Genomic DNA, 14,697 nt, shown 5'->3' on the forward strand with positions numbered 1-14,697 from the left:
AACCTGTTGAGGGCTTTCGCGTATAAATGTCCTCCAGCCTTCAATTCGCAGCGGCGGTCGAGCTTGAACTGGAGGATAGACATCCTACAATCTGTACGACGACGAATGACGTCTACATTGATGGCCAGCCAATGAGCAAAGGTACGGACATCAGCGCTCCACGGGACATTTACCTAACCCCCTTTCGTTCGCTCAGGGATCACAGTCAGGCAGTAAGGCATATACATAGGAGTTGACCCTGACTCGGCAAGTCCTTGAAATGTAATCGTACGAACAGCAACGGCACACCAGACCTTCCATTGGCGATTGTAAGCATGCCTGATTTGCCATACTAAGCACAACCTGCACATGCGCCTGCCTAGGCTCTCGTCTCGCATTTATCTTGCCCAGAAATTGTCGCAGTTTGAACCATCATCGCCCACGTGCTCTATTCATCCAAGCGAAATGAACAGTTTGGCGGAGATTCTTGGCAATAGCAGATCGAAACAGTCTACTTGCCTTGGCGTTTCAAGACGTTGTACCACAAGATTGGTATGGACTTTCAGCATCTTGACTGACACGCAGTAGCGAATACCAACATACCTGGAATGAGCCAGTCCACAAGCTTTTCGCACACTGGCACAATGTACCATATGAACTATTCTACACCCATTGATGTTCACCTCTGTCCGGACGAATGCTAGATCCCAGCGAAACGGTAAGCGTAGGTTGGAATTACTGTTCTCGCCGGGCCGCAGTTTGCCCTTCCGTCACGGCTCAGACATGAAACCAAGCTCCGTTCTCAACAGTAACAAAAGCCGAGGCAAGTGGACGTGCTTTCCGTCCATGAGGGCGTAGCGAACTTGTCAACCATCACCTACATCGGAAGGAGCGCTCGAAGCTGGATCGAGATAGGTTCGCTAGAGGTTGTGGGGCATCGATTCTGCAGTTCTTTATCCTCTCCTAGCCTGAAACCCACCGATCACTAGGACCTATGCCTAGGCCCCCAGATCTGTGGCTTTTGATCATGCCTGCCGGTCAGCATAGCCATGTATGAGTGAGTACATCATGGCGAGGCGAAGGCGGCATCGTTTGCCAAGCAGCGAGGGCACGTCTTTCGATATGCTCTTCTGAGCACGCAAAATCCGGGACTTCTTGGTCCTCGCAAGTCCCTGTCCTACAATGTTTTCATCAAGAGAGCCGAGTTCCGGCCCTATCGAGGATGATGGCAATGTCTTAGAAGGACTGATCGAGCACATGACAACACTGATAATGACAGACATATAAACAGCTTCATCCCACCACGACCACCAGTTTCAGCAGCCATCAACTTCCATTCACTACATTCGCTTCAGACCAGCTCATCCATTCATTCACTTCAAACTTCTAGCTGGTCTAGACGTTCATTGATTCATCGACTGAGTCCTTCATTTGACAACCACGCAACAACCCAACAACTATCATCCAGATACAAAATGGTTAACACATCTTCACTCCTCGCGGGCCTCGTCGCCGTCTCGGCAGCCGAAGCCCACTACATCTTCTCCATCCTCACCCACAACGGCAAGCAAGTAGGCACAGACTACACCTACATCCGCAAGAACACCAACACCTACATGCCCTCTTACACCTCCGAAGTCGTCAACAGCCCAGACTTGCGATGCAACAAGGGCGCCACCAACGCCGCCTCGCAGACCTACACAGTCAAGGCAGGCGATACAGTCGGTGCCAAGATCTGGAACAGGGAGACCATTGAGCATCCCGGCCCAGCCTTCGTGTACATGTCCAAGGCCCCCGGCTCCGTCTCCAGCTACGACGGCAGCGGTGACTGGTTTAAGGTCTGGGAAAGTGGTCCAACATGCGGTGGTGGTCCAGGCACGGACACCGCATGGTGCACTTGGCAGGACACCGAAATGAGCTTCAAGATCCCCGCCAACATCCCGTCTGGTGAATGGCTTGTGCGATTCGAGCACATCGCCATCCACGAGGGTCACGTCGGCAAGGCCCAGTTCTACATGGAGTGCGCCCAGCTCAAGATCGAAGGTGGCAGCACCGGTGGTACCGGCTCTCCAGCTGTCAAGATCCCAGGTGTGTACAAGTCTACCGACCCCGGCATTGCCTTCAACAAGTGGAACAACCCAACGTCTTACACTATGCCTGGTGGTCCGATCGCTACTTTCGGTGGTAGCGGTGCTGGTGCCGTCTCGAATGTTGCTGTCCCTGGTGGAAATGTCACTACTCCTGAGACTCCTGCTCCTGTTGTTGAGGAGCCTGCTGAGGATGCTGCGGGTTCTGTTGCTCTCTGGAAGCAGTGCGGTGGTTCAGGTTACACCGGCCCAACTGCTTGTGCTGAGGGTAGCTGCAAGGGTATTGGCGGGTGGTTCAGCATCTGTATGCCTTGATGAGCAAAGATGTGGATTGGTGGGTGACGTGGCTTCATCTGCTGCGAGGCTCGGCAGCAGACAAACCGGGTGACCACGTGAATGGATGGAGCGGTCTGAAGGGCAAAATAATGGTGTCCTGCCGTTGAAGCGGCCACAAGCACGGAATCTCGCGGGAATCCAGACGCGATTGCGTGTGCGTGGCAATATAAAGATATTGGTAGCCATCGAAGGTGACGAGAAAGCAGTCGAGCCTGCTAACTCGCCATCCTTCATGTACAAGAATATACCAATTATCACAAGCCAAAATCATTTGCTTCTCTTGCTGATTTGACAGTATTTGCTGCTCTGAGCAAATATGCGCTTGTAGCTGCTCCCTGCACAATCATACATCCGGACCATGAATACCATAATGACTCTTCCAACAATTCACTCACGTTTCCATCTGCTTCACCGTCACAACCCGGCTGAGTCCGCACCTTCCATCGGAAACCTGGACACTAACGATACTATTTCACCAGGTGCTACTATCTGGCAAGGAAAGTGGTAGTGCCTGCCACTCCGTGATGACACTCACTTGATCTACCACTTCCTTTGCACATGGAAGACCACTCGAAGTGCAAGAGGCGACGAATCCGTCACCTTTGGATTGTCGCGAAAATCGACGTCCAACAAGGTTTCTTGACTTTTGCAAACCAAACCAAACCACAAATTCTACCCAAGGTCAAGTGTCCGCAACAACACCACGGCAAGTGCCTCCAAGTCTTGTTGCTAATATCGTCGATGAGTAGATAGCACTCACCAGATGGCCAATCTTTTCTGCCATCGACCAGTCCTTGCGGTAGCTATATACCACGTCCTCCGTCGACTCTATACATAGATCTCATCATACCAACCCCAGTCCACCAAGATGAACAATCCCTCGACAGCACAGAGGTTCAACCAGCAGGTTGATGCACTGGTAGCACAGCAACCTGTGAGTGGCCCACGAGGTCATATAGTCCACACCGTTCCCCGAGATCTCGACATCGTTTCGCAATCACTTCGAGACCAAGCGATGGTCCTTGCGCAGCAACAGATCACTGAGATCGATTCTACCATGCTCGAGGAGAAACCCTTCGCAGACGAAGTACAACCGCCAAGCGCACAAGATGTGGCAGCTGGCGAGGCCGATAGCAGGCTCTTAACCTCATCTTTCGACAACGAGCAGCAAGCTCTGTCGTACGAACAAGGTCTGCGATCAGTCGAAGAGGCCCAGCGACTCAACGGCATCCCTCGTGATGCAGAGCACAAGCGCAAGCTTGTTGCGATACTTGTCCGAGCTGTCTTTTCGGTGGCCAGAATAGCAGAAGGCAGCACTGTTCCGAAGCAATTCACGGACGGCAGGCTCGATCCAAGGATAGTCGAATGCCGTTGCTGGAAACTGCTGGGATACCTCATCGAGAAGGCGACCCAGGAAGGAGCCATAAGTCTTCAGTATGCAGCGAATCAAGCCACCCCTAAGTCAAGCTTCAACAACCGCTTTGACAGTATCGTCACCTGTTTGCTTGAGCAAAAGATCATTGCGGAGAACATAATATACACACCATATATGGTCAGACTTGTGGACGATCCAATGCAAGTCCTCAGAGAGACCAGAGAGCCGAGACAAAACAAGAACTCAAACAGTCAGGAAGGGGGAAGGCTTGAGGAAGTGAGTAAGGGCGGAAACGAAGAGGAGGAAGGTATGAACACTGAAGAACAATCCAACGCAGACATGAACGATGATGAGGTCGATTCAATGGTACCACCATCAGCAAAGAAGCCGCGAACAGGTTCTTCTGCAACTCGTGGACCGTCTCGTGGCAGGTCGTGGTCGTCGAGATCGAGGTCCAGTGCAGCTCGTTCGACGATGCTTCCTGCAATTGCTCGCACCTTGTCAGCAGAACAGAGTATCGGCAGTGGATTCCCCGTCTCTGGCCAGCCCTTTGGCTCAATGCTGTCGTCGACTGCTTCGGGTCAGGGATCTTATCAGTCATCCCGACTTGCAGGTCCTGGCAATTCTTCAGGCACAACTCACACTCTTGTATCAGGTCATCCTTCCAACTCAGGTTATCCTTCACACCCAGGTTATCCTTCACACCCAGGTTCTTCTTCTACGTCAGGTTTTCCGGGTGCCTCAGGTCAACCTCGAAGTTACGGCTTCCCTCCCAACCAACTTGTTCCACAGGTGCAAAACCTTCCTCAAGATCAAGTGCCAGCAATTGCAATGGCTCCATCCACTCGCCAAGGCCGTTTTTCGGCAAATTTCACCCACCTATGATTTCTTGAGCGATAACCCAGATATGCAGTCTTCGATGAACCCCCCAGGTATACAAAGCGGCAGCACCGCTACGAGCCAAACGAGGCGTCAGCACAACACCCTTGCTAGTACCTAAGATAGTAGGCCGCAGGAAGGTGAAAGCCTGCCACCTAGACACTATGTTAGCAGCTATGGCGGCCAGACGCACCCAGCCGCCGCACACCTGATGTCAAACACTCAGGCTTCACCAACTATGCGGCCACAACTTGCTCAAACCGCATACCCAGGGGGCGGCTTGTCGAGGTCCTTACCATCGAATGTGGCAGGAGGCATCACAGAACCAGGAACCAGTAACATTCGACAATCGGCCCAGGGTCACAGAGTGGTAGACGATAGAGGAACAGCTTCACACGTCACAGGGGCCACCCCTACCACAATCGAACCTGTTGAGAACCGAGAGTACACCGTTGAGGACTTTGCCCAACACGAACCAGAATATGACGATGAATGGTGGAAAGGAGTTTGAGCGAAGCTGAAGATATGTGGGAACAGGTTGCGGGTGCGAGACTGGCGCGTGTATGAAGTATTGACGCTATGATGATGGTCAACTAAGGAGAGATGCTTAAGCTGGCAAACGTGATCTCCTGTGGAGGCAGACGCAGTGAGCCAAGCTCAGGGACACACTGAGCGGTCGTAGCAAGTGCTGATCGTAACAACACTGGCGACCTTGGACGCAAGGCTAGGTTCAGCATTTAAAGGTAGATGAGCCAGTCTCAGCCAGAAGCTCATTGCCATGTGACATTTCCCTTCTTCGGCCAACTTTCTGCTTTTACCAAGACAGGTTTAATTTATTCGACAAAAATCTATTGAGACTTCGCACCAAACAGCAGTCACACTGTTCATGACGCGTAGCAAGCATCGTTCTAATCGTGTTCTTCTCGTTGCCTATTCGAGCTCCGCAACGTAGGGTATGTTCTGAGCTTGCTGTGGAACAGGCGTGTAAGACGAGACCTGTCATAGTGAGATACCAGATATTGAACGTGATAAGGGTCATACCGTTGACTGATACGGAGCGGGACCACTCTTGAACGACTTGAAGAATGACGAAGTTTTGGCAAGAACAGAATTCATCGCTCTTGCTGCGCTAGGCTTCTGTTTCGTCCTCTCCTTCTCTTCTCGTATAGCCTCTTTGATCCACAAACGGACCTGATCATCTATCTTCACATCCATCTTTTGTGAGTCCAATGCCGTGCTCCGCAGGAATTCCTCCTTTTCCGTAGTACTTTGACTCAGCGTACTGCTTAGCGCAGAGCTCGTCGTTCGGCTTGTTGTCATTGTGTCATCGCGACTCATCGTCGACATCGAATCAAGCTCGTGCTGGATCTTGCTCCGCGATTGCTCCGCATACCGGCCGACGGCGGTTTGGTTGAACGACGTGCTGCCAGCAAGCTCTTTCTGAAGCGCAAGCACAACGTTAGCACGGAAATTCAGCTGAGCCACTATGGCCTTAGCTGAGTCGGCAGAGCCCTCAAAACGATGGCAGGCAGCACCGCCGAGCATCAGATCTTCCCAATAGTTCTCCTCAAGCTGAAATTGCCGATTCTCATATTCTCGTCGTCGTGATTTATCACCCCATTTTGTGGTAACAAGCAGAACATTACGGTAATTCTCAGGTCCAACGATCAACCTCAACATCTCCAGCTCGCGTTTCAATGATCCTCTCATGCGCGGCACTGTGATATCGTGCAAATAGATAATGCCTAAAAGTCGCATGCCAAGTGTTGCTTGGAATGACAAGCTGCTTGCAATCTCGAGTACGACATCTCCATCTGATCGCACTGTGTCATCAAAACCTGGGGTGTCAATCAACAGGAGCTGTGTGCCTCCGATATCAGCTTCCCATGGCTGTGATCTTTGCGTACAAGACTCGAGCGCGTGGCCGACCTTGACTTCCGAATTCGAGGTGAGCTTCCGTATGAAAAAGCTTTTACCAGCGCCAGTCTCGCCAAGCACTAGTACCATACACGCGTCCGTTGGAATGTGCCAGTCGACTACCTCCATGATTAGCCACCTCACTCACTCAAGTGTTGAGTGACAGGACGAGGACTCGAGAAGTAGGCGAGGATCGTCGTTGAGTGCAGAGCTGCCCCACCCGATAGCCTGTTTCAGAACTGTTCGGCATGGAGGATTGGACAAGCATTATTAGGCGTGCAGCGCCGAGAATGGCTAGGATATCTTGTGGTACACATGGAGATCAAAAAGTAGCTTCATGTTCACATTGAGGGTCATTGTCGTCCAGGGCCACATCGATGGCCACTGGTACGCATCTGTCGTCATAAGCTGTGATTGACTTGCAGCAGGCACACCCGGGCCAAAGGGAACTCAAGCATGCCACTACGCTCGCTGTTCAAAAAGACAAGCAAGATTCGCGGTGCCTCAACATCCTCTTCAGAAAGGCCAGGCAGCCTTGACAGGCCACCGTCATATTCGACTGTTCCTAGCAGAAGCAACACTGTCGACGAGGGTATACCTCCTGTACCACTATCGGCGCCCCCTCCCATACCAACTACAGAAGCACCCAAACAAGCAATAACAGTTAAAAAACCAGTAGCACCATCACTCAATTCAACACCAAATGGCAACAAGCTTCGTCTTATCGTCGGCCTCGATTTCGGCACAACATTCTCCGGCGCCTCTTTTGCACTTCTACACCCTTCGGACGACCCCTCCGAGGTCCGCATATCTGTCGCTCGTGACTGGGCAGGTCTGCTTCCAGGCGACACAACCTCAAATAAGGTCCCTACCACACTTGCTTACCTCGATGGACCTGATGCCGAACCTACATGGGGCTTCGCCATTCCACCTGAAGCAGACCCTCAGACGCTACGGTGGCTGAAACTCCTCCTCGAACCAGACTTTTCATGGTCTGCCTCGAGTCTCTCCAAAGATATCGTCGACCCAACGTCAACCAAAGCACTACTTGCTGATCTCGGCTTGTCACCTCTTCAGGCAACGACGACATTCCTCAAGCTTTTCTGGGCGCACGTAAAGCAACAGATCATCAATGAGCACTCTCGCGCATCCTACGATGCAGCAGAGAAACACATTGTCCTTACCGTACCGGCTGTTTGGTCCGATGCCGCCAAGCAGAACACATTCAAGATGGCCGAAAACGCTGGTCTGGGACGACAAGATCTGAAACTCAGCACAGTGGCTGAGCCAGAAGCAGCAGCGATTGCCGTTCTGCGCAATCGAACACGTGCCTCAACGCTCGAAGAAGGCGATTGCTTTGTTGTCGTCGATGCAGGAGGCGGCACGGTCGACTTAACATCCTATCAAATGCAAAAGAAATGGCCACTGACCCTGACCGAAGCGACAGTCGGCAACGGCGACGTCTGCGGCGCTGTCTTCCTCGAAGCCAATTTCCGAAAACTTCTTCGCACATATCTCGGTGAGACGGTCTACGACAACCTCGATGCCGAATGCGAGGCTCGCATCATCCGCGACTTTGAACATGGAATCCGCCGCTTGTACGATGGTGAAGGGGAAAAGTCCTATAGCGTAATCACACCAGGTGTACCTGAGGGATCCTGTCCGCAGGTCAAGTCCGGATTACTACGTCTTAGCACCGCGGAACTCCAGCCCATTTTCATGCCTGTCGTCCAGAAGATCGAACGTCTTATTCGGAAACAGTTGTCTCTTCTCACGGCCGCAGATCTATGGCCTAAAGCTATCGTCCTTGTTGGCGGCCTTGGCACAAACAAGTTTCTTGCTAAATACCTCAAAGAGCTCTACTCCGACATCCCTGAGGGTGACGAGCAAGTACCGATCGAGATCCTCCAGCCAGAAATATCATGGGAAAGCGTCAGCACCGGTGCAGTCCGCCACGAGTTACTGCGTGTTCAGCCAAGCGGTCCACCTGTCGACACTCGCATCGCACGCTACAACATCGGACTCAATGTGCGTCAGAAGTGGGTCGACGGTCGATTTCGGGAGGAACAGAAACGCTTCGATGGTGACCATGGCTATGCGGCTATTGATGTACCAGTATGGTTCCTCCGCAAAGGTGATGTCTTGGTCAAGGGTAGGACAACTGATATTCCTGTTGCACAGAATTTCAGCGAGACTGATCTTGACGCCGCGATGATGCTCGATCGATCGCATCCTTGCATCAATTCGAATCTTACCTTCATTACATCACGGGACGATAGTCCAAGTTCGTATTCTTGGGGGTCAGATACGAGATTCTTTGCCAAGGTGAGCTGTGAATGGGATCTCAAGAGGTTTCCGAAGACAATGGCGATGTTAAGGACGAGCAGCACAGGTGCGAAGACACGGGTGTTGAGGATGACGTATCATTTGAGACAGGGTGTCGCTGGTTTCGATTTTGATTATAGTATCAATGGGACATTTGTGGGACGAGTGCACAGTGTGGACTTCAGGGATATAGGAGAGATGGACGCTGCGGAAAGGTACAGGTAGCACCTGGGCCAGGAACGGAGCAGACCACACACAGAGGCGTACTGCCTCTACAAGTGACTCTCAGTTTACATGCTAACAATATTCACCATCTTCCTGACTTACGCAGATACGAATCACGAGCGCTCGGGAGGTCAGCAGTACCCGAATATCGGTATTACTGTGAGTTGCATAACGCAGTCAGTTTTAGCTTGTGGGGGCAACCCTCGCCGCACGACAGTCTCCTACTTGCCAGACGCTGCTCTATTATAATCAACAAGCTCTCTTGTTCACCTTAACAGGCTGCCCTGGTAGCGCCCTCCTGCTTGACAGCCAGCACGAATGACGCTGAACAGTTCTAGCTCTCTTGTTTTCAGCGATTTCATCCGTTAAGCTACTCACTTATCAGTGGTTACAATTCAAGGTGCCGAAAAGTTGGTGGCAGTCGCGGTCATTGTCACAAGTTGGTATAAACGGGATGCCGGACCCGTTGCGGTCTCGGTGATAAGCTTATCGATAACGTAGATAAGCTTGCGGCACCAAAAATTATATTGTTGTCCCTCAACGAAGAGAAGTAACCTACCTCTGAGCTCAATGGTTTTTTGATTTTGTGGTGCAAGCTCGAGGCTGACTGGATATCAATCATGGCAGCTAATGGCGATACGAATGGCGTCTCGATCGGCGAGCCACACAAGACATTCGACACGATCCTGGTCCTCGACTTCGGCAGCCAGTACTCCCACCTGATCACACGACGACTGCGCGAACTCAACGTCTACTCAGAAATGCTCCCATGCACGCAAAAGCTTGCCGACCTGACCTGGAAGCCAAAGGGCATCATCCTGTCGGGCGGGCCCTACTCAGTCTACTCGTCCGACGCACCACACGCCGATCCTGCTGTCTTCGAGCTCGGAGTACCAATTCTGGGTATATGTTATGGCCTGCAAGAAATAGCGTGGAGCTTGGATAACAAGAACGTGGTCTCAGGAGAGAAGAGAGAGTACGGACATGCCACCGTCAAGATCCAGAAGCACTCTGGCAAAGAGGCGCATATCGATAGACTATTCCAGGATCTGGGCGAAGACCTCGAGGTATGGATGAGTCACGGCGATAAGTTGTCTCAGTTACCCGCCGGCTTTGAACCTGTTGCTAGTACTCCGAACGCGCCATTCGCTGGTATCGCTAGTACCGATAGACCACTATTTGGCATTCAGTTTCACCCTGAAGTCACGCATACACCGAAGGGCAAACAGCTACTGAGCAACTTCGCAGTGACGATATGCGGTGCACGGCAGGACTGGACAATGGAGAAGTTTGTGGATAAGGAGATTGAGAGGATAAGAGCTATGGTTGGGCCCAAGGGACAGGTCATTGGGGCTGTGAGTGGAGGTGTCGATTCTACTGTTGCTGCAAAGCTGATGAAGGAGGCTATTGGAGATCGTTTTCATGCTGTGCTTGTGGACAATGGGGTGTTGAGGTTGGATGAAGCTAAGACTGTGAAGAAGACACTTACTGAGCATTTGGGTATCAACCTTACTGTCATTGATTCAACGGACTTGTTCTTGGGGCGATTGAAGGGGGTCTCAGATCCGGAAAGGAAGAGGAAAATCATTGGGAACACGTTTATTGAGGTATTTCAAGATACGGCAAAGTCGATTGCTGAGGCTGCGAAGGACTCGCCGAAAGCAGGCGAGATTGAGTTTCTATTGCAAGGGACACTATATCCTGATGTGATCGAGAGCATATCCTTCAAGGGGCCCTCCGCAACAATCAAGACACATCACAATGTTGGTGGACTGCTGGAGAATATGCATCTTAAGCTGATCGAGCCACTACGAGAGCTGTTCAAAGATGAAGTCAGAGCACTTGGCACGAATTTAGGTATACCAGAAGAGCTTGTCTGGCGACACCCTTTTCCTGGTCCGGGTCTTGCCATCCGAATCATTGGTGAGATTAACGAGGAACAACTGCGAATAGCAAGAGAAGCAGACAAGATCTTTATTGACGAGATTGTGGCAGCCGGTCTGTACAGGAAGATCTCCCAAGCATTCGCCGCTGTTTTCCCTGATACTGCCAAGGCTGTTGGCGTGATGGGCGATAAGCGAGTACATGGCAAGGTCGTCACTCTGCGGGCCGTTGAGACTACTGACTTCATGACTGCTGACTGGTATCCTTTCGAGTTCGACTTCTTGAAGAGAGTTAGCAGACGGATTGTCAATGAGGTGGACGGCGCTTGCAGGGTCACATACGACATTACCAGCAAACCTCCTGGTACGATCGAGATGGAGTGATTGGACGGCACTGTCTGAGGAAGGATGTCGTTGAACAAGGTTGGAGAAGAGTTCTGGTAACGACAGCATGAGTTTATGAATTTCTGATGATACCCAGTTTGAATGACAAGAGCCGAAAATGCGGTTTGGCTGACGTCCAAGGCCGTTAAGATAGAGTATAGACACACGGCGCCCTCCTCGGGGTTGGCAGAAAAGTTGGTCGCTCCTTCCAATATCAACAGTTTTTGCATTACATTACAATTTACGGACAGGCGCGACGATACAGACCCTAGAGCATTATTCCAAGCTCGACATCGGCACCTTCATCCTAAGTCCAGTACCCATCATGTACGATGTCCGAGCCATCAGCGCTTGTCTATGCTCGCCATTTCAACTTAACACGAGATCCTGCAGATGTTGATATACTGCACAACCTTAACCTTTTCGACACATGCACGCAGCGACCGTCCACAGACTTCGGCATCGACGAGGACTGCTCTCAGCTGCTGTGTGTCTTCGAGACAGCAGCCTACGAGCATCTGACGCTTGCGAACGACGAGCCTGTACAGATCTCACGCGATTTTACGACCCTTCTCCAACAGAGTACACATAAACCTGACCTTAATCTTCAAGAGATCTATCAGGACCTGCTTCCAGATCCATACCATCTTCGAAAGCACAAGTTGAAAATACCTTTGCTGGTTATCAGTGGCGGAGACGTCCACAAGGATGTACGCAGGATACGGAAAGGAATCAATCTTAACAGAGTACTTGATGGTATACTAGAAGACTATGAGGAAGCATTCAGCAATCGCAAACGAGATGGCGGGCATTCATCATCAACTTTGTCCGCCGATATACTGGAGATGGCACAAGAGGAGTTGAAAAAGGCTACACGAGAGGAGATCGTGGAGGTTCCTGCAAAATCCTTGCAATATCTCAAGGATGCACGGTGCAGACCTGTCAGCAAGGAAGACATAAACATGGTGTTGCACGACAGCCTGCCGCCGATCAATCGACCTATCGCTTGTACCGCCAAAACAATAGCCCAAACTGAGTTCGAGCTTGGTTCAGACGATAATCAGGACCAGGAGCCGGTGGAGCAACCTCCAACGATACCCGAAGAGATTGAAACCAATCCAATCATCCTGAAGCAGGAGACCAACGACTTGCTTTCTTGCTTGGACATTGCTGTTGACAATGAGATTGTCCGGTCGGACGCTCTCTTCCAGCCCGATCAAGAGTTGAATGAATTGCTCCAGCAGTTCACCAATCATGACTTTGAGGGACTCGAGGACGGATCTACTAATGTGGAAGACTGCAACAATTGTTCAATGGTCATAGAGCCTCCCCATAAGCGCCAGAAGCTATACCACGAACAGCACATTGATCGCGAGCCAACCGCGCTACCTTCCTTGCGTAATCACGAAACTCCTGGTCAGAACAAGTCTTACTGGCACGATCGGAAGATCGAGCTCCCTAACGTTGAGCCTACACAGCATCAGCTACCGACCATGGACCTGCGTAGCATGATCAATTCTATGGTAAATCACGGTACTCGAGGGGTAGATGGTGTGAACGAACAGCAGCGACTTCCTCTTAACATCCCATCTATGGAGAGGGTGATGCAGGATGCCCTGCCAGACAACGATGCGATTCTAGACAGATTCCTTGGAAAGCCGAAGCCTGTTGTCACAAGCGACAAGTTGCTCTTCAAGGAGCCAGGTATTCGACTCCTGGACAAGAGTGATGGAGATGAGGAAGACTTGGAGGTCGGAGACTACCCCATCGACGCATGGAAGACAAATACCTTTCTGGAGACACGATCTGGGTGCGACAAGGAGCCGCGGACAGAGCACGATCCACATGTCAAGGTCGAACCCGACAAGCGAGGACAACCTTCACTTCACGAGACAACCAGTTCTGAAGCCACAGAAACTCACTTTACCACTGTCAAAACCGAGACTCGATCTCCACCATGGGTACGGCCGTCACTTTTACCACAACCAGGCGTCCGCAACCCATTCGACCGATCTACGATGGACATCAAAAAGGAAGTCAATCAGGCCGGCGAGCAGAATGGACGAACATTAGGCTCTACAGACACAATAAGAAGCGCAATCCATCCCACCGCGAAGGCCGAATCGAAACCTGAACCGGAAGAATCTGTGGCCCAACTGCTAAACCGACTGCGCAAGACGGACAACAGGCTACAAAGGCCTCAGCAAGAAGACCAGGATCAAGGCATTTTCGGTAGTGACTCGCTGTCCTCCTTTCTCGACCTCCGAGGAAAGAAGTTCAAGCCGCCGCCTGTGCAGCGGATCCGTAAGGAACATGAGATCGCTGAAGACCCCATTCAGTCCACACAAACCAGCGCATTCGAGCAGGACGACTGCGTAGAGCATAATTCCAGCACTACTAAAGTAGGTGAATCGGATCTGCCAGAAGCAAAGCCCGCGCTGCTTCCATTGGTGACTGCCCTGAATCAGCCAAAGACCTTGGTTTTGAGCAACACCCTTCTACAGACAAAGCCATTGCTCACTCAGTTTTTGGAGCGCACAAGTACCGAGAATTTGTCTCTCATTTACCGTGACCTCGATCAACCTGAGGAGCGAGGCCCAGACATAATTCTCAATGCCACAACATGTCTTCTGATTACCAATTTACAAGCCTTGAACCAACGACCGCTACCTGGTCAGAAGACTGCCACGGGCTTGTCGAATGTACATGATCGCATTGCCATACTGTCTCAAAAATACCCTATTGTGTTCATCCTAGTTCATCACATAGCCGTTGGTGACGCTGGGTTGCAGCAGAAGCAGACTTGGGTAATGACGTCCTTTATCTCTTTCTGCCACCAGCTGGCTGCTACGGCAGACGAGCCGATGAGCAAGGTGTCCCCGGTCTGGGTATCATGCTCGGACGCTTCATCGACATCAGATGCAGTCAATGCTTGGATATGGCAGTTGATCCAGCATCACGCATATGAACGGCAGACACCGCCAAACGCAAACCCGGCCACGAACACTGACGCGGCACTGATACAGGACGAGACGCTATGGGGACTCCTCCTCGTCAAAGCAGGTCTCAACCCTATGGCGGCACAGCTTGTAATAGGAACACTGAAGAGACCAGGTGTGCCTAGTGGGACACCGGCTGGTAAAGATCCAAACTGGGGTTTGAGGAGATTGGTCTGTATGAAATCAGCACAAAGACATGACATGTTTGACAAGTTGGTCGGAAAGAGTGTTGTTGCTAGATTGAACCACGTATTGCAAGCTAGATGAAATACCACGAACTGCAACTCACTGGGCCGATAACTAGGTCG

General features: G+C 51.3%; 6 protein-coding genes across 6 annotated transcripts; 5 read left to right on the forward strand and 1 right to left on the reverse strand.

Annotated features, from left to right (window-relative positions):
• Positions 1 to 1,454: 1,454 nt before the first annotated feature.
• On the forward strand, positions 1,455 to 2,381 carry PMZ80_001498 (uncharacterized protein; the record flags this gene model as incomplete). The annotated part of the gene is made up of 1 exon (XM_064869941.1): positions 1,455 to 2,381. One exon carries the CDS (start codon positions 1,455 to 1,457, stop codon positions 2,379 to 2,381), a length of 927 nt encoding a protein of 308 aa, XP_064735438.1.
• An 889-nt stretch (positions 2,382 to 3,270) lies between these two features.
• On the forward strand, positions 3,271 to 5,167 carry PMZ80_001499 (uncharacterized protein; the record flags this gene model as incomplete). The annotated part of the gene is made up of 2 exons (XM_064869942.1): positions 3,271 to 4,196; positions 4,831 to 5,167. 2 exons carry the CDS (start codon positions 3,271 to 3,273, stop codon positions 5,165 to 5,167), a joined length of 1,263 nt encoding a protein of 420 aa, XP_064735439.1.
• Positions 5,168 to 5,691: 524 nt separating this feature from the next.
• On the reverse strand, positions 5,692 to 6,702 carry PMZ80_001500 (uncharacterized protein; the record flags this gene model as incomplete). Its single annotated transcript, XM_064869943.1, has 1 exon — positions 5,692 to 6,702. One exon carries the CDS (start codon positions 6,700 to 6,702, stop codon positions 5,692 to 5,694), a length of 1,011 nt encoding a protein of 336 aa, XP_064735440.1.
• Positions 6,703 to 7,029: 327 nt separating this feature from the next.
• On the forward strand, positions 7,030 to 9,123 carry PMZ80_001501 (uncharacterized protein; the record flags this gene model as incomplete). Its single annotated transcript, XM_064869944.1, has 1 exon — positions 7,030 to 9,123. One exon carries the CDS (start codon positions 7,030 to 7,032, stop codon positions 9,121 to 9,123), a length of 2,094 nt encoding a protein of 697 aa, XP_064735441.1.
• Positions 9,124 to 9,743: 620 nt separating this feature from the next.
• Positions 9,744 to 11,390, forward strand: GUA1 (GMP synthase (glutamine-hydrolyzing); the record flags this gene model as incomplete). The annotated part of the gene is made up of 1 exon (XM_064869945.1): positions 9,744 to 11,390. One exon carries the CDS (start codon positions 9,744 to 9,746, stop codon positions 11,388 to 11,390), a length of 1,647 nt encoding a protein of 548 aa, XP_064735442.1.
• A 332-nt stretch (positions 11,391 to 11,722) lies between these two features.
• Positions 11,723 to 14,656, forward strand: PMZ80_001503 (uncharacterized protein; the record flags this gene model as incomplete). Its single annotated transcript, XM_064869946.1, has 1 exon — positions 11,723 to 14,656. One exon carries the CDS (start codon positions 11,723 to 11,725, stop codon positions 14,654 to 14,656), a length of 2,934 nt encoding a protein of 977 aa, XP_064735443.1.
• Between the last annotated feature and the right edge of the window lie 41 nt (positions 14,657 to 14,697).

Source organism: Knufia obscura, assembly GCF_036327395.1.
Source record: "Knufia obscura strain CCFEE 5817 isolate CBS 148926 chromosome Unknown scaffold_1, whole genome shotgun sequence".
Lineage (NCBI taxonomy): Eukaryota > Fungi > Ascomycota > Eurotiomycetes > Chaetothyriales > Trichomeriaceae > Knufia > Knufia obscura.